Source organism: Silurus aristotelis (assembly GCF_946808225.1).
Source record: "Silurus aristotelis genome assembly, chromosome: 15".
Lineage (NCBI taxonomy): Eukaryota > Metazoa > Chordata > Actinopteri > Siluriformes > Siluridae > Silurus > Silurus aristotelis.
Genome location: NC_139588.1, coordinates 20,558,683 through 20,581,816, shown reverse-complemented (window position 1 = coordinate 20,581,816; position 23,134 = coordinate 20,558,683). Strand labels below are relative to the sequence as shown.

General features: G+C 40.6%; 1 protein-coding gene and 1 long non-coding RNA gene across 2 annotated transcripts in view; both read right to left on the bottom strand.

The window, feature by feature from the left end:
* Positions 1-2,303: 2,303 nt before the first annotated feature.
* Positions 2,304-4,996, bottom strand: LOC310737855. Its single transcript, XR_014536901.1, has 2 exons — positions 4,150-4,996; positions 2,304-4,111 (listed from the first exon to the last, which is right to left on the bottom strand). It is a non-coding gene; the product is annotated as an uncharacterized lncRNA (long non-coding RNA).
* A 1,106-nt stretch (positions 4,997-6,102) lies between these two features.
* man1a1 (mannosidase, alpha, class 1A, member 1) overlaps positions 6,103-23,134 on the bottom strand; it is a 123,166-nt gene continuing 106,134 nt past the window's right edge. Inside the window, exons 8-12 of the mRNA XM_083562512.1 lie at positions 18,812-18,927; positions 15,588-15,807; positions 11,755-11,927; positions 10,406-10,521; positions 6,103-7,114 (exon numbers count right to left, since the gene is read on the bottom strand). Of these exons, the coding sequence (XP_083418638.1) occupies positions 6,985-7,114; positions 10,406-10,521; positions 11,755-11,927; positions 15,588-15,807; positions 18,812-18,927 (755 nt within the window). The 3' untranslated portion in view covers positions 6,103-6,984. The remainder of the gene's footprint in view (positions 7,115-10,405; positions 10,522-11,754; positions 11,928-15,587; positions 15,808-18,811; positions 18,928-23,134) is intronic.

Here is a 23,134-nt window from a genome sequence, read left to right as displayed (position 1 = left end):
ATCACCTTGGGGAAAAACAGACTTTTCAAGACTTTTTTGGAAAAGCCAGCCAAAACTGTTCAGCTTTTTCGCGAAGGAGTTATACTCATTTTATGAGGTTTATTATTGATGCTACTGCTAGAGATGATGCCTACAGGTGGTGCAGCTTTGGCTGCAATGAAAGATGTGTTGAATTGTGTTAATAGGGTTTCATGCTTCCATTCATTTTCAATGTATGAGATTACTATCTGGGATGCAGTGCTCCGTTATACTGCGTTTTTCTGTAACATCGATTGTTTCTACAGCCGTGGTATTATAATGATGGCGTTAAGAGGAGGACTGACTCAGGTAGGACACCACTGAAAGCCTAGTTGTGAAATGCAACGCCCACCACGGACTAACAAAGAAAAAAACATTGTGTTTTCCCAATAATCAGAATTTTACAGGCTTCGTTTTGTTCGCATTTTATTAAACATTTCACGGTGCTACAAAGTAAAGTGTAAATTGATTTTCCCCAACAGCAGCTTATACCTGATGTAATATACACAAACTAAATGTTCCTCTAGGAACAGCTCATTCACTCGTATAGCACATGCAATCTAAGCCTAATAAATTATGTTGTATTATTATCGCTCTTTATACAAGCAATAAAGATGCAGAGGTTGATATATTTCTGATTATTTTACTTAATAGAACGACCATGTAATTTTATCAGCTCTCAGATACAAGAAGACAATGAACACAGGGATGTGATGAGTTTTTTCATGCCTCACAGTTCGTAGACATCAGATTGTCATAATGTCAATGTAAGCAAATCGTTTGTGCATAATAAGGGACATTCAGCATCTGTTCATCTAAACCTGCAGTGTACAGAAGAAAAATTGTATAGAGTGTGTTTGGATGTAGTAGCATTACATTTTCTCTTCACTCGAACAAGAAGATCCAAACCTGTTCCAGCATGACAGAACGCCCGCTCCATGAAGATATACTTTCCATGGTTGGAGTGAAAGATCTCCAGCAATAGAGCGCTGACCTATACCCTATTGAACACCTTTGGGATGAATGTGAATGCTGACTGCACCCCAGGCCTCCTCACCTCACTCACCTATGACTTTTTACTAACACCCCTGTAGCTGAAGATGCACAAATCTCCAGAAGCACACTTCAAAATCTAGTAGAACATCTTTCCAGAAGAGTGGAGGTTAATAAAAGAGCAAATGGGGACTAAATGTGGAATAGGATGTTCAAAAAGTACATACCAAATACATACCAATCACTATTAATACCCCTTTAGATTTGGTCCAATGATTTGTGATTCTTTATAATTTTTTTTATTTCTTAAGTTAATGTATCAAATATTTTAATGTTGGAATTTTACCCTGGTGAAGGAGGAATAAAACTCTGGGACATGCTTTTATAGGAAAACAATAAACTAGTAAGTGGTAGCTCATTGGTTAAGGTTTTGGGTTACTGGATTACCCTTTTTTTTTTCAATTGTCTTTGTTTACCATATTTTTCGGACTATAAGCCGCTACTTTTTTCCCACGTTTTGAACCCTGCACGGCATCGGGAGAAAAACTTCCATGGGTGGTGATTTTTAAAAGCACGACGATGCCAAAAGAAAAACTCTTGAGAGAAATAGTTGTGAAAGGAAGGAGGAAGACAGTGAACAATGACTTTCTTGTTCGGCTACTGTTTAGATACAAGCCGTTGTAGCGCGTTGAGTCTGGGTGAAGGGAGAGCTCACTAACTCCAGTTGCAACAGAAATCATATAAGCACAGACAGGTTTCCAAAACTCGTGCTTTTTTATTTTTCTTGGCAACAGCATTACGGGTTAGTCAAAGAAACTTAGAAATGAGCATCAGAAAATAATAAGGACATATTCCTCGGTCTTGCACACATGCAGTAATACCGGAAAAAATGCTGCGGCAGGCGATTCCCAAAATGCCGCTCTGCTTTTAAAGGAGCCACAACATATTTCACCCGTTACACCATGTAACAGACACTGTCTTTCATTAAAGCCTGTGTAAAGTTCATTAGTTTCAATGTAGACAGGTGCGGCTTATTTATGTTAAAAATAAAAATCTTTGTCAAATTCAGTGAGTGCGGCTTATGTATGGGTGCGCTTTATAGTCCGGAAATTACGGTAATTTGTTTTTAAATATCTTGCCCCCAACCTCCTATTGCTGAATACCAATAAACACCTATGAAGAAGAAAAGCTCGGCATCGTGACAATGCAACATTTCAGTTTTTCCAAACACTATAAACGCACACTTTTACACATCACCCAAGAACCATCCGAGTCAAAACTTCACCACAATGTTATATGAAAAGATTCTTTTTTTTATTATTCACAATAGAAGTGTAACAAATATAGTTTATCAAAAAGATTTCTGCTGCTCATTAATATAATTGATTCCCAAAGATCACAATTTCATTTCCCCCCCATTTCTTTTATATATATGTCTAGTGACCGTTTATCAGAATGGAATTTTTACAATAAAATAATGACAAAAAAAGAAAAAAAATACACACTATAGACAGAGCCAAATCCACCCCTAATTCAAAAAAAAATTAAAATTAAAAATCAGCATATGATTTTAAAAAAAAGAGACAAAAACACCAATGTGCAATGGAATGATCATCAGCAATATAGTACACACTTACAATTCAGTGTTTGGGTAACACAAAACTGACTCACAAACAACGTAAAACATTCAGCACAACATCGCCTTCATAGTTTAATCTCCAGCTGAAAGGACGGCAGAACTAGTGCGCTTGTCAGGTTATGCTAGCATTCTGTATCTAATGAAGCGGCAAATAATCAGTTATGACAACAGAGGGGTGTTGAATGTCAAACATTTTATATGAATTCGGATATTTGAGGCATTTCAGATGTATTTCGACAGCAATTTGTGTTAAATAGCATTGTTATTTGTTATATTCATATATAATAAACTAATTTCTTCAGAAATTTATCAGCCCTGTTATATGTTATATATTCTTTTTGCTAGCATCTTGCTGGGCATTTTTGATTAGCCAATACATTTACACTAAATGGACAAAAGTATTGGGACACTTGACTTTTCCAATCATACAGTATGTGGTTCTTTCCCAAACCGTGAATTTAGAGGCACAACTTGTACAGTCGTGTGAAATGTCCCTTCATTTGAACTAGGAGACCCAAACCTGAGCTCCAATCCTATTGAACACCTTTGGGATGAATGTGAACGCTGACTGCACCCCAGACCTCCTCACCTACATCAGTACACCATTGTGGTTGAAAATCTAGTCAAACATCTTCCCAGAAGAGTAGAGGTTTTTCTAACTGCAAATAGGGACTAAATGTAGAATAAGATGTCCAAGAAGCACATATGAATCTTACAGTCAGGTGTACACAAAATTTGTCCATATAGTGCAATAAATGTGCAATTTTTGTGAGATGGAAGGAAACCATAGAACCCAGAAGAAACCCTACTTAAGGGGAAACAAGTCAAGAACAAGTTCTCAAACATGTGCTGAAAAACACATCAAATACACGACATTTTAAACACAGTAGAGCTTCATTACAGAAAACCATACAAGTGATGCAGTTTGATCTGCTTTCGAATCTATTAGAACTTCTAGAAATAATACCAGAATTCTTTAAACTGTAACACTTGTTCAGAGGTTTCTGTCCTTATATTCATAGTGTTGAAAAATATTAGATCTATATAATGGCCTTAAATGTTCATAAAATGAAAAAGAAAACATATATATATAATATAATATAAACACTGTGTCTCATTGTTGAATTAAGGGGGAAAAAATTTAGATTTCTTTTCCTTGCTGCTTGTAAGGGCTGATGTTAGCATGCTAATAATTTATATTTGGACTCACAGGCGATCAGATTTGGACTTTGGTCTGGGAAATCGGCATCTGCTGCTCTTTGGATGTTACAATATGATATGATCTTGGTCTGTCTTCTACCATTCACCAGACCTGTTTTCTGTAAAGGGAACGAAGGTTTAATTTGATGCTAATGTGCTAAATTAAATCCGGAATGTGTTTATACAAAATTCTCAATGCTACTGATAGTGATTGGTGTGATGTAGTGGTAGGAAGGTCTCTCTCTCTCTCTCTCTCTCTCTCTCTCTCTCTCTCTCTCTCTCTCTCTCTCTCTTTTCACACGGACACAAAATGTTCACTGTTATGACTTTTGTGTTCCAAGAAAAAAACGAACATACAATTTTCTACACAATTATCAGCACTTTGTCTAAAGTGCAAAGTAAGTTTCTTCTAGTTTCACACTGGAGCTGTCTCACTAACAAAGCTGGCGTATACTGAATGTCAGACTCACTTTAATGTCTTTTTGTGTTTAAAAAAATAGGTGATGACACTTCAGAATCCCCCCAGTTGATGCTGATGTGGTTTAGTAGGACGTATGACTTGCTGGTAGTACCGTCAATAAGCAACGCATTGTAATTGGGACGGACATCTTGGAAAACCAGAAGCATTTGCCGCACCCCCTTCATTAATACACCGAGCTATCGGACCTCCCCCTGAGAGGGTATGGAGGGGAGAGGCTAAACTATTTTCAAATTGTATAAATTATAAATATACAATTTTATATAATATATATTATATTTTTATTATATTTATGCATTAGCTCAGATTAGAAGTTGGGTTAAAAAAAATAAAAATAAAAATGCATTGTTGCAAGATTTTATGACTGGGAGTCTAAAACTAAACCCTGCATTTGTGCCACCTCACAAAGCTCGACAGACAGAAAGCAGGAAGTGACATTAATACAGCTTCACTTATTTAGAAAATAAGTGCTGGTCCAATATTATAGCTGGTGTCTGATTGGTCAGAAAGTGTTGATTGGAGGAGAACTGAGGACTTGCGGATATCTTCGGAAAGAGTCAGCTGTATGTGTTTGTCTCGGAGAAATTCTTTACCTATATCTTAATAATTTTAAACAGAAAGAAAGGATGAATAGGAGGATGATGAGGGAATGACCATTAATAGTTGCTATAACAAACGTGTAATGTTACATTAAATTTTTTTTATTTTTTTTATCATTGGCAAATTGCAGATCATGTGATATAAAACACTTCGGCATGTGCAGTCTGTGTAAACTAATCAACGTTGGGTGGTAAAGGTGAATTTTAAATGTAAGGGTTAAATGTTACAATAATTTATTATATATTAAATTTAACATAATTTAATTGAAATCAGTTTTAATATAATTTCACAAATAATAAATAAATAAATTAGGGTTCTTCACAATTTTGATTATGAAGACTGTTGATCTTCTGATCAGAAGGTTGCAAGGTCAAATCCCCAAACTGCCACTGCTGGGCCCCTAAGCAAGGCCCTTACCCCTCAAACACTTGTATAAATGAAATGAATATAAATGGCTCTGGGTAATGGGTGTCTGCCAATGTAAATAAATGTACTCATTTAATGTTTGTATTTATGGAAACGATTTTTCTTCAGCTCCAGCGAAAAACTATAGAAACAAACATATCTTGACTATTAGGTTTTTGGCGAGGTGGGAGATTAGGAAGCTCACACGCAGATGCAGAGGCGGTGTAAACTGCAGCAAAGCACAGATTCAACAAGATGCCGAAAAGCACAAACACACTAATGGGCTTTTTCGACAGGTTTTACCATCCGGGGCAGTTTCCACCGTAATTGTCAGTCTGTGGGTGTGGGAGAAAATGTTTTATCCAGTGTAATCTACCCTTGTGTCTTTGTCTGTGTATGTATATGTGTGTGTCTGTTTTCTTCGCATCTCGTCCGCATGCTTTGGGTGATCCACACCAGCAAGTTTCATCCACTTTCTCCAAACAAGATCAACAAATAACAATTTTTGTGCTTTCACGCTAAAAGAAAGCAGAAATAATAAAAGAGATCAGGCAAAAAAACAAAAACGACAAAAAAAAAACGTTCACTTCACATTTGATGGTACATTCAGACGTAATGGTCCAGTCTAGTTGATTGATGCTGTCGTTGTCCATCGGTCTTGGAACCACCGTATGACGATAGCGGCCATCATCTTCACTGAGGATAGGTCCTTCATCGGTGCGCTGATGAAGCGAAACACTTCAAAAGTCATAAATTAATAATAATAAAATTTACATGTCTGATGCCACGCTCGATCGAGTAAACAAGAAAGGTCAGAGTTTTTGTTATTGAACCAGGACACGACTAGAGGGAGAGAAGGAAGCACTGACGTACGCCGTGATCGAATCCAACATGGACGCCCTTGTGAGATTTGTAGCTTGGCGTCCAAATCACGTCATCCGAGTTATCTTTCAGGCTCTGAATGTCTTCCTCTTCCTGGAATTCCAACAGACAACCAAGAGAGGGGGATAAAATATTTGGAAATAACGAAATCCCAAAACCCCGTACACTCGTCCCAAACCAAGCTTCGTCGGTTGTTTACTTAAAATAGCAAAACAGTTGGTCATTAAGCTAAAAAGGCACTAGTTAACTCCAGATCACTACCTTGCAGTCGTGATTGACAAAAAAAAAACCCTCCAAAAAAACAAAATGATCCTGCACACTTTTAATCAAAATAATATACTATGCACGATCAGGAATCCAACAAACATTTTTAACACGTAGCAAAACGTAGCTGTTGGCCGAAATTATGGCTTCGTGTGAGGATGAGACAGAAATGTGGGAAAAAAATAAAATAAAAAAATGCGAGTGGAGATGGTCCGATCTCCTCACAGAGGAGAGAAGCTCACTCGGACCTCCGAGGCTCAGAAAGAGAACAAAAAAAGAAGAGGGAAAAGGGGGTGGGGTGGTTTAGGAGATTGACAGCACATGCACACTGCTATCTCTAAACGATTGGGAGACCCCAGCGAAACCTGCAGGACATATTCAGGTTTGTAAAAGGTGGAGAAGAGGTGTTTAGCCTTGTTGCTGGAGATCGGAACTAGAGGTCCGAGCACCACCGCTCCCCAGATATTCCTGCAGGGCTTCATGGGGAATGGCGAGCGCTGTGCTGCTACAGCTGGTCGTTCCTGACTGGGCTCTCTTTCTCGCGCTTTATGACGGGCAGCGGGTGAGCCTCGGTGTTAAAGACCCAGTGCTCAAACGGCAGGTGGTCGTCATCTGAGAACAGCAGGTACAGATACCTGAAACACACACACACACACACACACACACACACACACACACACACACACACACACACACACACACACAGATGAGTCCATGCTAAATGCAAAAAAAAAAAAAAAAAATTAATCAAACACGCAATGATTTATGTTGAAACAAGCTCCACAGTTGTTCCATTTCTTGCCTCATTTTCCTCCTACAGCTGATTTATTTCACGATTTATTGGGTTTCAGCATTCGTGTAACAGCGATGCGGCGGTGCTTTACTCCTTCACATTTACAGCATGGCAGGTGCCTTTATACCTTTATCCAGATGCTCTATATCCAGACGCTTAACCAGACACATTTTATATACAGATGCCCTTTTCCAGACACCCTTACCCAGACACCCTAGATCCAGACGCCCTAGATCCAAACACCCTAGATCAAGATGCCCTTATCAAGACACCCTAGATCCAGACTTCCTATATCCAGATGCCCTAGATCCAGACTCCCTATATCAAGATGCCCTTATCCAGACACCCTAGGTCCAGACACTCTAGAGCCAGACGCCCTAGATCTAGACTCCCTATATCAAGAAACCCTAGATCCAGACTCCCTATACCAAGATGCCCTTATCCAGACACCCTAGGTAAGTCACCCTTATCCAGACACTCTAGATCCAGACTACCTATATAAAGAAGCCCTAGATCCAGACTCCCTATATCAAGATGCCCTTATCCAAACACCCTAGGTCCAGACACCCTTATACAGACACTCTAGATCCTTATCTGCAGACACCCTATATCCAAACTTGCTATATTCAGATGCCCTATATCTAGATGGCTTTATCCAGACATCTTTTATCCAGACACCCCCTCGATTCTTTACAGAAGTAACAGTCTTTCTTACTTTTTAAATTTTTTTTTACCTCCCTCGTATAGTAGCTTTTTGATGTAAAACACTCGATAGCTCAGATTGTGCTTCTACTAATAACCTTATACCAATGAAAAGACTAAAAATGTAATATAATCATGACCGACTTTATTACTGTGTGCCTTACAGTCAACTGAATCAACAAAGTAGCAAAAAATGCTTCTTGTTATGCGCAGCCACTTTTTTAATTTTTAATTAAATAGGTTCTGTCTGCGTGTGATCCACATCTTGCAATGAATGTGTAGCTACACTGCAGCGAACGATTGTTTACGGCGTAACGGAAATTCCACCCTTAGTTTTTACGGAAAACCGCAAGAAAAAGGTGGATACAATTGTGCGCCAAAATTTTTGAGGTAACAGTTTGACGAGGAACCAGATATGTGTGAAAAGACAGGTGTCCCATTCTTCTGGTCCATATAGTGTATTATGAGACATGGTGTTTGTTGTGTTGTGTCCTTTCCTGTGTTGAGTTCAGAGGACCGTTTGCTTTTGTCCTCGGACTTTATAAATGTTATGGACGCATCGGCATCAAGGCCCTGTATGAAAGCCTGAAATTTATGATTCCCTCAACCGAGAAGACTGCGACGTCTTTAGAGCCGCACCGGAGAGCGATGGTGTAAAGTTTCACACACGCTGCTGGCATGTCGATTGCAGAAGGATGCAGGGGTTGTGTACGGACTGCCGGGTGACACTCGCTGAAATTTACAGCCTATAAACTGAGAAGCCGGAGCTGCCGCTGCTGGGCTCCGTCTCCGAGGAGGCGCTGACATTGTGCGTGCAACTCCATATCCGTCTTTCTTCATTACGCTCCCTTGCTCTGTCTGTGGGAAAGATTCACTTGGCTCATCTGTCCGCTCTCACCGTCTGTGTGTGTGTGTGTGTGTGTGTGTGTGTGTGTGTTGGTTGGGGGGGGGGGGGGGGGGGTTGTTTTTGTCTCACGGAGCTCATCATCAAACAGCAGGATACAGACACAAACAACATAGCTTTCTACTGTGTGTGTGCATGTGAGACATCTGTATGAAACATCTGGACCGGGATCGATCGATCAGAGCGATGTGGTCCAAGTGCAATCCAGAGGATTAGGAAAAGAGGTGTGTGATCCAGAGAGACACTGTAGAGCTGAATATTAGCTCAGCTAACACTGATCACACTGCTTATTATCATTAACACACACACACACACACACACACACACACACACACACACACACACACACACACACACACACACACACACACACAGTTCAAGTGTCTTTCCTCACACTCGAGTAGGAGAGGGAGAGAATGTAATCAGGCAGGGTCACACATTCAAATACGTCCCCTCACATGCACACTCCCACTTAGAGAAACACACACACACTCCAACTCAGACACACACCCACACACACACACACACATACACTCACACACCCACAGACACTCGCACAAACACACATACACTCACACACAGACACACACTCAAACAGGCTTACTACACAAACACACATACACTCACACACAGACACACACTCAAACAGGCTTACTACACACACACACACACACACACACACACACACACACACACACACACACACACACACATACATCACAGCTGTATAATTGGATTCATGAGGTGCCAACTTTGCTAACACAATAATTCCCACAGCAGAGAGTAAACACAAACTCCTTCATGCCTAGCAGTGACTCAGGAGGCATTTTCTCCAGATGTGTGGATCACAAAAGTGAGATCCTCAGCGCAGAGGATCATTAGTTCACAAACACACACCCACCCACGTCACCACAAAGTACAAACAACCACTACCCCAAACAAGTGTTTTTCCATGTTTTTTTTTTTGTGTGTGTGTGTGTGTGTGTGTGTGTGTGTTTGTGCATGTGTCTGTTCATTCTGACTAAAATCCAGTCTAAAATCTACAAGCACAAATATAAACTGAAACATTCTTTCTTTTACTTCTCTAACTTTCTTTGTGTCCCCTTAAGAATATATCTGATGGTTATGACCTTGAGCTACATAGCCACTTTGACCTTCATTGACCTGAGGTAAGTTTTCCACATTTCAGCTTTTACTTTAAAAATCCCAAAACAAGGCAAAGTTTCTTCTTGGTTGAAGTAAAAACAGAGGAAAATAAAAACAAACAAACGCAAGTGTTCGTGATTAGCGAACGTCCCCACGAGGATAGCAAGACAAAAGTTTGTTTTTAGACACACAGTGAACAACTGTAAGGAGAATAATGAGAACTTCTGTCTCCACATACACTGTGGGGTGTGTGTGTGTGTGTGTGTGTGATTGTGTAGATTTCAGTTTTAACTTCAGTGTAACATGACAGTTTGTTAGCCAAAACAAACACACCACACTTGACTCCTGTGTTTGTGTCTGTGTGTATATAAAAACACTTACTTTAGCGTCTCAGCCAGGTAGAAGCTCTGCTGGACGTCATCGTGGTTGGGAGTGTTGCTGTACACATCCCTCACTCCACTGTAGCCTCCCTCCACCCTACAGTGCGCCTCTAAAGCCTGAAAACAAACACCACAAAATGAACAACAATATGAGTAGATTATCTACAACATTTTACAACTATTTCTTTCTTTTTTAAATTTTAATAAAATTAAAACCAAAATACTCTCAAATCACATGAACCAATATTTTATTCCCAATAGAACATGAACGATGTTTAAACTTAAAAATTTTACATTTTTATGCATAAAATTTGCTCATATTTAATTTGATGCCCGCTACAGGTTTCAAAATAATTGGCACTGGGGCAACAAAGTGCTGAAAAAGACAGTGATTTTGAAAATATTCAGCTGGAAGAACATCTAGCAACTAATTAAGTTAATTGACATCAGGTCTGTAACATGATTAGCTATTAAAGGGACGTCTTAGAGAGGCAAGGTCTCTCAGAAGTAAAGATGAGCAGAGGGTCTCCAATTTGTGAACGTAAAAAGATTGTGTAATACTTAAAAAAAACAATGTTCCTCAATGTCATATTGCAAAAACTTTCCATATCTTATCATCTACAGTACATAACATCATCAAAAGATTCAGAGAGACTGGAGAAATCTCAGTGTGTAAGGGACAAGGCCGAAAAATTTATTATGGTCAAAAAATATATTCAAGAAGGAGGGAGAAAACCATGAGTAAACCTGTATGGTCATGGAAAGATGGGTGTGTAAACTAACAAAGAAGAGGAATGCTAAATCAAACGATAATGGTCGGGGTCATGGTCGGGAACTCCAGGATTCCCATCGCTTAATTAACGGACTGAGAGACAGAGCCTGCACACTGTGATGAAGAAATAAACGAGACAAGATCAAAAGATGGAGACCTCTTTTCTCTTTAAAAAAAAGAAAAAAAAAAGAGGAGAGGAATGGTTAAGGCGCTAGAGAGAGACACTAAACCTGTGAAGCTGTGAGCTATTCTCATGTTGTTACCACACAATTACACGCATGTGAGAACTCAGCAATCTGCGCCCCGTAGAGCCGCTCGGAGCTCGGGGCCGGCACACACTCACACAGTGAAAACACACTCCCCCTGCAGTGCACCGTTTGTCTGCACGCACACACACACACAGTCATTCACACTCGATCTCAAACACACACATTCTCATACTCACACACACTCACCATGCTGGATCTTAGCATCTGGACGGACACACACACACACACACACACACACACACACACACACACACACACACACACACAGTTAAGAGGTATATCGGAGCGTTCCATTTTTCAGGGTCTCACCATAACAGCTTCCCAGCCCCACTGCCTGTACTTGGGGTCATGAGTGAACCTCCACATGTACATGTAGGTTTCTATGACTTCTGGCCTCAGGATGAAGTATTTCTCATTCTGTCGTGTGGCGATTGCCTCGACGCCGCCGTCAAACCTGAACGCCTCGGGTCCCAGCTTAAGGTCTGGAAAAGAACACAAAAGTATACCGTGAGCAAAACGTTTTTCTTGGGTAGGATGAAATGTCGCATTACACAAAGCTTCAATTGATAGTATTATCAAAAAAAAAGTACGATTTTCCTTTTATGGCAGATTGTTTAGTGCTAAAGGTGCAAGTTGAATGCAGCTAATGGATGTTAGACCCAAAATATGTAAAATTGTGTGTAGAAATCTGCCTCAAATCATATCCTGAGCTTACTGATTTAGTTTAGAACACAGACACAGACATAATATAAACAATGTACAATAACAGGTCGGCCATCTTGGAATTATATTACAAAGCTGAACATGATGTTAATGTTAAGAGGGATTAAATTCTTAATACAAAAAGTACCTGGCTTTTTTACCACAGCGTTCATTTTTTTGGCAAAAGTATTGGGACACCTGACTTTTCCAGTCATATGTGGTCCTTCCATTCTAAGATTCTCTCAATTGTATACCATTTCTCTGGATGTGGCAACATAAATAATTTTCACTTCACTTGATCTACTAGTTACAAACATGTTCCAGTATGACACAAAAGCCAACTCTATGAAGATTTGCTTTACATGGGCTGGAGTGGAAGATCTTCTGCTATAGAGAAAAACACTCCAGGCCTCCTCAAATCACCTACATCAGTACCTGACTTTACCAACACCCTTGTGGCTGAATGATTCTCACACAAATCTCTACGATCACACTCCAAAATCGAGTGGAACATCTCCCCAGAAGAGTGGAGCGTATTATAAGGGAAATTGGGGACTAAATGTGGACTGGAATACTCAAAAAGCACATTCATCTTATAAGCAGGTGTCCAACAACGTTGTGTCTATATAGTGTTTGTGCATGATTTATGGGAAACTCAGCCAGGAATAGAAACATGAACTAATTAAGAAAATAAACAACAGGAGGATGATGTGAAGTGGATCTTCAGCACGAGAAATGACTATTTCCTTTCGCACATCCCGATGCTTTTTTGTTGTTGTTTTTTTTTTTACTTATTTATCTTGTACCAAAACAATGTGCCAATGACTACAGCATTTATTTATTACCAAATAAGACCGCTTTACCTCTGACTGAGGCAAAAAGACGACATTGGAGAGTCTTTCCAAAAATAAATAAACGCCTACTCACAGAAACACTTAATCGCATCAACAAATATAAACTGTATATTTCCCTAGTTCAATAACAGCGCACTAAAAACATTTATTAAGCCCTAATTTATTAATATACACGAAGACCAATCAGGATCAAGGATTCAACCACTTGGCGATGTGAAACGAGAAATATAAAATAAATAAAATATATAATAAACATGTTTATTATTGCACTCTTTTTTTTATTTTGAGAGAGAGAGAGAGAAATGGAAGTGGAAGCTCTGGGTTACTGATCAGAATGTCAGGGATTCGAGCCCCATTGTTTCCAAGCTGCCACTCTTGGGGCCCTCGAGCAAGGCCCTTAAACCTCTGACCCCAGCTTCTGAAAATCACTGGGATATGCGAAGAAAGAATTTCACTGTGCTTTAATGTACATGTGACAAGTAAAAAGCCCTTTTTTACAGTCTCTCTATCAATATCTTGAATAAATAAATACAAATCTTATCTTTAAGTATTAGAGTGGTGGCTCCAGCGGTTAAGGCGCTGGGTTGCCGATCAGAAGGTCTGGGGTTCAAGCCCCGGTATCGCCAAGCTGCCACTCTTGGGCCCTTGAGCAAGGCCCTTAACCCTCTATGCTCCGGGGGTCCCTTACGAGGAAAATATCAAGGTCCGTGACGTCGGAGTGACGTAGGGCCGCCTTCCCGTGGGCTCACCACCTGCAGGAGGGACCGTAAGGGACGGTGCTGTGAGGATTGGGCAGCAGTCGAAGGCGGGGGCCTGCTTAGACTGCTGACCCCGCGACCCGAATTACGGATAAGCGGGAGAAAATGAATGAATGAATCTTTAAGTATCTTTAAAGTATCTTATAACCACGCCCCCTTTCGATTCGGATTTTGGAAATCACACACAGCCATTCGGTTTCAGATGGAAAATTATATCTCGCTTTCTTTTCAAGGTTTAAGGTTTTCATTTCTCAATGCCACCATATGTGCAGACATCCAAATGAATCTACATACCGTTTTTCTCTTCTCTCTCATCAAGGTCAATGCAATATAAAAAAGCAGTTAGTGATTGTTTAAACATGAGGTGGTGAAAAGAAGGTAGCTTAGTGGTTAAAGACATTGGATCTGAAGGTCATGAGTTCAAATCCCAGCCATACCGAGCGGCCCCTCTTGAGCCCCCTGAGCAAACCCCTTAACCCTTATAGATGCTCAGTTGTATGAATGAGATAAATGTAATTCCCTCAAGATAAGGTTGAATTTATAGGAAAGTGGTAACTGAGTGGTTAAGGCATTGGACTCAGAAGGTCACAAGGTCCCAGCACCACCAAGCAAGACTCTCAACCTTCACCTCCTCTGTTGTAGGTCTAAGGATAAGGACGTCTGCCAAAAGCCTTTACTGTAAATGATCTATAGATTCAAATGCAGCATCCGTTAGAAAACACACTGTGGCTTGCGGACGATGAGTTTTTTATTTTATTTTCTGTTACGTTAGAATGAAACCTATTTTAAATATAAATGTTTTGCCTCAGAGCAATCCTTGCTGTCTGGTCATCTAATATAACTGTATAACTGTAGGTCATGTGACACAGCTGAATGATCAAAGTGTGTGTGTGTGTGTGTGTGTGAGAGAGAGAAAAAGCAGGTTAATAGCAGTGGATCTGAGGGATAATCTGGCATTACTGGGACTATGCCCTGTCCCACGCTACACTCATGTTGTGCACTTGGAGTGACCTTTCGGATTAGAACAGAGCCACAGGCTCTGCAGGGAAACTCCTTATCCCCTTCTTCAGTGCTGAACCACAGCCAGTTATTGATCTGTTTCCTCCCAGCAGCTCTACACACACACCACAGCAGCACACACACAAGTCCCACACACCAATCATCAGTCACACAGCACTGAGCGGCGGTTAATGTTTCGCTCCACTGCGTAGCTCGTGTTCATAAAGATAACGCCAATAAAACGAACTTTACTGCTAATATTGTACCATTATAATAGACCATTGCTGCTACTACTACTACTAATAATAATAATGATATTATTATTATTAATTATTATTAATAATAATAATAAAAATAATGAGATCATTACCTGCATATCGCAAAGCTGCAATAAATTTTTCGTCCTTAATTATTACGGTCTAGCAATGGCACTGATTTGGTGCCATCAGTAAAACCATGGCAACCAGGCATGCCCACTAGCAATCACCATAGATGGATGTTTCCACTGTAGATTGCATATGTATGTATGTACAGATAGAGGGATAGATAGATAGAGACAGACAGAAAGGCAGAGACAGAGAGAGCGGTAGACAAACAAGCAAAGGAGATATTATAGATAGATAGATAGATAGATAGATAGATAGATAGATAGATAGATAGATAGATAGATAGATAGATAGATAGATAGATAGATAGATAGATAGATAGATAGATAGATAGATAGATAAACAGACAGACAGACAGACAGACAGACAGACAGACAGACAGACAGACAGACAGACAGACAGACAGTTTTGAGTGTAAAGAAGTTTAGAGAATTTGTGCTCACTGGTTCTGGCGTATGACTCGTGGCACGTGCGTGCGATCTCGGCTGCCAGTTCCATCTGGTGACCTGTCTGGTCGCCAGGAGCTCCGTCAGCCCCGAGCGCAATCATCCCCCCAGCGAAGCAAGTCAGATGCCCCATCTTATGCTCAAGAAGACCGCCTTTCCATTCTGCGATGTAGGTCAGACCACTGCTCGACCTCCTGATTAAACCCGTCTCAATAGCCTGTGGACAGAAAGTGGAGCGAAATGAGACCAGAATTAAAACCATTGAATCAATATGAGACGAGTTGAAAAGAGAGGAGACGAGGCGAAACGGTTTTGTCCTTGTGTGAAATGATGAGTCTGAGGAGTCACTTATATTGTGTGGGCGGACGCCTGTGTGCCGATACACAAAAGGCCGTCTCGAGGCTGTGCGATGAGAGTTTTCTGGCCACAGCTGTGTGACTGCGTCGCATTTTTCCATCAGAACGACAACAAATTTCAATCTACTCTGCCTAAATCACCCACATGGAGCGCTTCGATTGAAATGTCCTCCTGCAGCAAGGGCAACAAATCCCAGCGCATAAACAATTCGCTGTCTCTCCCTGTCTCGTCCTCTTACATACGTCTGGGTCTGCTGTCAGACTGGTTATTTCTCAAACTTGTGAGAAAACAGAGAAAGAACTTTAATAGCTATTTTTGAAACTTAAATTGAGTTTCAAGTATTTTTGTAAGCTTAAATATAAAAGGAGTGCTTTAATGTGTAAAACATTGTGGGGCATCGTGGGACAGTGTGGGGCAGCGTGGGACAGCGTCGGACACTGTGGGGCAGTGTAAAACAAAGTGGGGCAGTGTGAGACATATTTTAAGAATAGAAAACATGCATATTCTGTCCAATTTTAACTATATGTTAATCAGAGAATCATTACTGCATAGACAATTCAAGTGGAGGGGAAAAAAAACACATTTTGCTTTTGCAATAATATTCTATATCATGTTTTGACACGACTAATAAATATGTCTTTCGCAAAGGATATCTGTGGCCTGACCTTACATGTGTTTAGTCTGAGTGAAAGCTGACTCAGCCCTTTAACGACAGGCTTCAATACTTTCCTCAGACCCACTAGAGGAATGTTAGATTGGGCCACCACCCCCTTAGGACAACTGCTTCCTGTTCCAGACAAGTGAATGATTAGAGACACTGATTCATTAATTGATTGATTGATTAATTGATAGATAGATAGATAAATAGACAAAAGACATACAGATAAATAATTGGACATTACCAATGACTGGATGGATGGATAGACAGACATTAGTGTAACAACGCAAGAAAACATTAGTGTGTTCAAGCTATTTATATTCTGACAGGATGCGGGAATATATACTATAATGCTGTGCATTACAACACAAAGGGTCTGCTTTCACTAGATGAAGTAGACGTGGAAATAAGCCTCACAAAATCAGAATGGGTTTTTATGCTGAAGCAGTGAAGCAATAGATTTACTTATTTGTTTGTTTTTATTTAGGCTTTAGTGTAAAATGTAGTGTTTTCTGTGCACAATAAAACCCATATGTGGAAGAATGACTTTCATCTCAGAGAAAAAAACTAAAAAAAAAAGAATAGATAAAAACTAGGTCTCTTATATACAATTATATTGATGCCTCAATGATGCATAGGGAAATTTGAAGTTTCCCGGGTTTTCTTCTTCTCCTCAGTGCTGTGAAATGCGAAAACGCCGGTCTGTTTCTTTAAGATATGTCAGCTCTAAATGTCCTCGATTCAGTATGATGATTTTCCCTATTGGGCCTCAAAAGTCTGCCGCTATAAATAGAGGAGCGAAGGACTCTTTTTAAAGTGACTGAATTACTTCAGTAAAGAGCAGAACTAAAATGTCTGATTGGAGGATGAGGAGGCTTGTAGAACACATCTGAAATGGCCAGGTGAAGGACATGTACCGGGAAGACGGGTCGGAGGAACAACGAGAGAAATAGAGAGGACAGAGATGAAGATTAGAATCTTTGCAATAAAACTGAAAGACCTAATTCTCTTGCAGCTTTCTTTGAATCTTGCACACAGCGACACTAACGAACAACTTTACATGTATGCAAAGAGGCTGAAAAATACCCACAATACCCACATCCTGTGTTTTAGAACGAGAAGCTTTCTCTCAAACCACATGGAAGTAGTGCACTACATAGTACTTTTCCATCTGCTGGGTGGTGTATGGTGCTACCTGCCCTCTTCTGCATACGTGACCTCATAAAACGTTGTTGTTAAACGAGTCAGTTCCTAGTATCGCTTATGCTACAGCACTTACAAATGGTTCAACACATCACCGGTGCTTCATGCTAACAATTTTGACTAGCGCCATAGAATTTAATGTGTCGCCACATTATTTATGTTTTTTTTAATATTTTAATATTTTATTTTAGTATACTATATTGATCTATATTGTTATTTCTTTACATATCCCAGTGATGTTAGGAAACTGAGTCAGAACTCAGGGTCAGCGATCTTACAGCACCCCTTGAGGACAGGAGGTTAATGGACTTTTTCAAATTTTTATTAATGGCCCCAAGAGTGGCCGCTTGATACCTGACCGTCCGATCAGTAACCCATAGCCTTAAACAGTGAGCTACCACGCCCCCTATATGAGTGTTGAACCATTCTCTTGACTTCCTGTCTGGGCATTTTAAAGGACAACATACTAAGTGTTGCCTGCATTCCAGTCCTCTCTTGGATTTGCTGTTATAATTCATTCGCATTTGGACTGTCTTGCGTGGGGATTTTATTACCTGTAAACGGCTCCCATGTGTCAAGTTTCAGCTGGGGATGGTTTCAAGTCATGTGTCATGTGTTACAGCTCAACTTGCAGTGTTGAATACGCTTATCTCTACTTCCTGAGCACTCGGTTTGAGCCACTGCATTCGAATTCACTCGCTGACAGCTACACACACTTAAATGTGTCTAGTACGCAAGTGTGTGAATTGAGACATACCCTATTGAGGGCTTTTGATGTTTCCGTTGTGATATTCAAGGCATGAAGAGAGGCATGCAAGCTGCAGTTTAATCCACCCACACACAAAGACACACACATATACACACATATACACACATATACACACATATACACACATATACACACATATACACACATATACACACATATACACACATATACACACATATACACACACACACACACACACACACACACACGCGCGCGCAGGTCGGTGGTTTTCACCTTCAGGGCGTCGTAGTACAGCTTCATGGCTTCTTCGTCTTGCTTGTCAGACATGAGCCAGGCTTTGAGCAGGTACTCGTAGAAACTATCACCCAGGCCACCAACAGACACATGATCTGGAAGATAAAAACCAGAGCACAGGGTCAGGAAAACAGTGTCATGTGCAAACACACACACACACACACACACACACACATATACACACATACACACATACACACATACACACACGGTCATTTCGTGAGCGGTAGATTTGTGGCTTGGTGTAAAATGTGAGATCACACCTGAATGCAGAAAGGGTTAGGTGTGTGTGTGTGTGTGTGTTTGTGTGTTTGTGTGTGTGTGTCTGTGTGCTACAATACAGACACAATTACAAATAGCAGGTCATAAGGTCATATTTAAATGTAAATGAGGTGAGATCCAACTTTGGAAAACACACACACACACACACACACACACACACACACACACACACACACACACACACACACACACACACACACACACGCACACGCACACGCACACTACAAACTACATGGATGGCATAAGAATGTCCTTTGACATACACAAACACATGCTTACTGGGACTGGATGTTTTATGTTGTGTATTTGTATGTGTGTGTGTGTGTGTGTGTGTGTGTGTGTGTGTGTGTGTGGGCATGCTGAAACGCTCTTCATCTTTCAGCAGTCACACTGATGTAACAGCAGCAACCACATTCCCACTGACAGCCTCTTACCAGCCCAGGCACACACACTCGCAGCGCTCACACATGCTTGCACACGCACACACACACACACACACACACACACACACACACACACACACACACACACACACACACACACACACACACACACACACACACACACAGAGAGAGAGAATGTCCTCTGGCTATTACTCAGCATAATACAAAGAGACAGAACATCTCACATACATACACACAAAGAGGGAGAAAGATAGGAAAAGAGAAGACTGATACAGAAAAAAAATAAATAGAGAGCGTGAGAAAGAGTGGGAGAGAGAGAGAGAGAATATTGGAGTAAAAAATGGTATGAAAGAGAGAGGTAAAGAATTAGAAAAGGGCACATAAAGGAGCACAGGACATAAAGAAAGAGAAACAGGAATGGTAGGAAAACAGAAAAAGAGGAAGACTAAAAGAAAGAAATATATAATATAGTATATACATAGTAATTGTGCCAGTGGTGAGCAAGTGAAAGGCGGAGCCGGATGGAACGAGCGATAAGAAACACCTGCACCTAATCAGTCCACTCTGTTTCAGTCCGTCGATGGCGATAAAGAGGAGCGAGACACCATCCTCGGGGAGAGAGACACCAAGCAGTGACGAGCGAAAGGATTGCCGGTGAAAGACGTGCCGGCCGGCGAGTGCGTGGGCTGGTGGACGTCAAGCAGAAAAGGCGTCTCGACTCACGAATGTGTGGGTGAAAATGAAAGAAACGCTTGCCTGTCTCTCTTTCCAGCGCGGAACCAGCGAGTTTATTACAGTAATAATATAGTATGATATATATAGATAGAGATTGGGATATAGATAGAAAGATGGATTGATGGATGGATGGATGGATGGATGGATGGATGGATGGATGGATGAATGGAGAAAAAGATAAAAAGTCAGACAGGCAGTGACAATAAACAGATAGATGGATGATTGGACGGATGGATGTATGGATGGGGGTTGGGTGGAGGGTTGGAAGAATGAAGGGATGGACAGACAGAAACAGAATAAAGAAAAAGAAAGTCAGACAGGCAATGACAATTAAAAGATAGATAGATGGTTGGTTGGGTGGATGAACGGTTGGATGGAGAAACACAGAGAAAAGAAAGTCAGTAACAATGAGACAAAAAAGAAAGATGAATGGATGGTCACTTGGACAAAGAGACAAGACAGACACATTGACAGATAAAGGGATAACTGACAGTCAGTCTGATGCCTATTGACATGCATGCTGAGTGACTGACTAGCTGGATTAATAGATGGAATAAGGCTGGAAAGTGAGCTAAGAGAAAGAAAAGAACAAAGAAACCAGTTCGGATGGAGAGAAAAAAAAAGAAAGGAAGAATCCCAGCAACGAGAAATTAAAAGATAAGCAGAGGATTAAGGACATAAAGGAATGCAGTAAAGCAACAGTGAGCGAATGGAGAGAATAACGATCGGAGGAAAAAAACATAAAGGCAGGGATGGAGAGAGGCAAAAAAGTGAAGCACATTCCGAGATGAAGGGAAAAAGGACGTAAAGAAAAGCGAGAAAGAAGAAAGAGAAGATGTGATTAAATAAACGCATGAAAGGAAAGGAGGAATGGAAAAAGATGGGGGATTCGAGGAAGGAAGAATAATAAAGCTAGCGAGCTATATTAAATACATTCCTACAGGGTGCAGCTCTCATTCTTTTAGCACACTATGTCTAGTACCCTATATGAGACGCCCCCTCAGGACAGAAAGCGTGCGGCCGAAAAAGAAAAACAAAGCAGGCGATTTCTAAAGCAGGCCCATCGGCCGCTTTCTCTCCCTCCGGCTAGACATGACAAACTATTTTCATTTAGTTTTTGCTGGACAAAAAACAGGAAGCGAGAAGAGCAACAGCGTCACTGCCAGACAAACACTCCTCCTCCCCACCCCCAATCGACGATGCCTCGGCTAGCACAGGGTGCACGCTAACCTGCTAATTACTGCGGAGTGCAATATAGGCACTTAAGTGCATCAAAAAATATGACCGAATTAACGAGTGATTCACAGAGAGGTGGAACTGCAGCTCTAATTAGTTGTTTACATCGGTGAGCAATTAGCCGTGAAAGTACAGTAATAAAGCCGAGCTTGCTCGTACGCATGGGGTGATTGCTGTACGGCTAAGGAGCACAGTGTCGCCGATGCTAAACAATCCTTATGTGTTCATAAAAATATAAAAGCAGCACAGTCACGATAACTAGCCTAGCAATTCAAAGTTCCAGGGTCTTGGCTGGAAACTAGGCTAAAATCTTATAGCTAGCTTGATACAGTATGGTTAGCTAGGTAGCTGTTTATATGCGCTAAGTGCACACAAGGTTTTTCTAGCATACTTATTGTGTATCTATATATTTATTTATAACAGAACTGTTACTCATAGCATAGTTACTCATGCTTTTTACCTCAGATTTCGTTGAATCGGGAAAACTCTGCCTTCAATACGTACACATTAAGCGATTCGCTTAGTAGCAGTTGTGAATGATGCAAAAAACAAAAAACATTCTGTAAGCATTAGGTCTGAGACAGAGATGAATGGTGAGACTGGTTTAAGCTAGCAGGAAGTCTTCACACTTTCATAAACACTCTTTTACAAATGCAGTGAGCACGAAAGCATCCCAGGACACACAAGGCTACGACAGTAAAAGCTAATGTACACCAGTGTCTCATTTCTACTTGCCATTAAAGATTATGACCCTCACTCAAGAGCCCGGCAGTGACAGCTTGGTTTAATCAAATGGCTTAAGTGCTAAAAACTTATGACCATCTGATCTGAACTCCAACATTTTATCTACTGAGCTACCACTTCCCGTTGAGAAAGAACCCCAAAAGTTCTATTTCTATCAGTCAGGAACATGAATCTTAGCCTACAATGGGCACTGGATCATTGAAAGTGGATGGATTCAGTAGATTAGATAGAAAATCGTGAGTGTAAATTTTCACCACCAAGCTGCCATTGCTGGGCCCCTGAGCAAGGCCCTCAATGCTCAACCGCTCAGCTGAATGAATGCGATAATTGTAAGTCGCTCTGGATAAGGATCTCAGGATAGCTGATGTGTGTTCAGACATGCTCACAATATTGCTACAGTATCAAAGAATCTATAACAACAATACTGACCATTCGACTGCCCCGAACCAGAGCACGATTCTGGTGTCACTCGTGGAAAATCAATTATTTAAAATGGCTGGTTGTGTCTCTGCAAAATCCTTTTGTTTGTTTTTATATACAAAAGTCTGTCATAATCACTTTTCGCACCAGACCTGATACACGAAACAACCCAAGGGTTATTTTTTTGGGCTCTTGACCTCGATGCAAATCTATAGGCAATAAAATACAGGTTTTGAGGGGGTTATTGTGGGGAATGTGATGTTAGGGGAATATTGTTTATGAGAAAATTTCAGTAAAACTGTTCTAAAATTGAGACGAGTTAAAAAAAAAACAGAGTACCAAATGAGACCAGGTGCAACACTAGACACATAAGAGATGCTGTTTAATTTATATGCTGTTGAATTAGGAAGTTTTAAAGAGCTGTATGTGTTGCATCGACCTGAGACGACTGAAGGCAGTTTTATGTAATTGGTACGCCTGT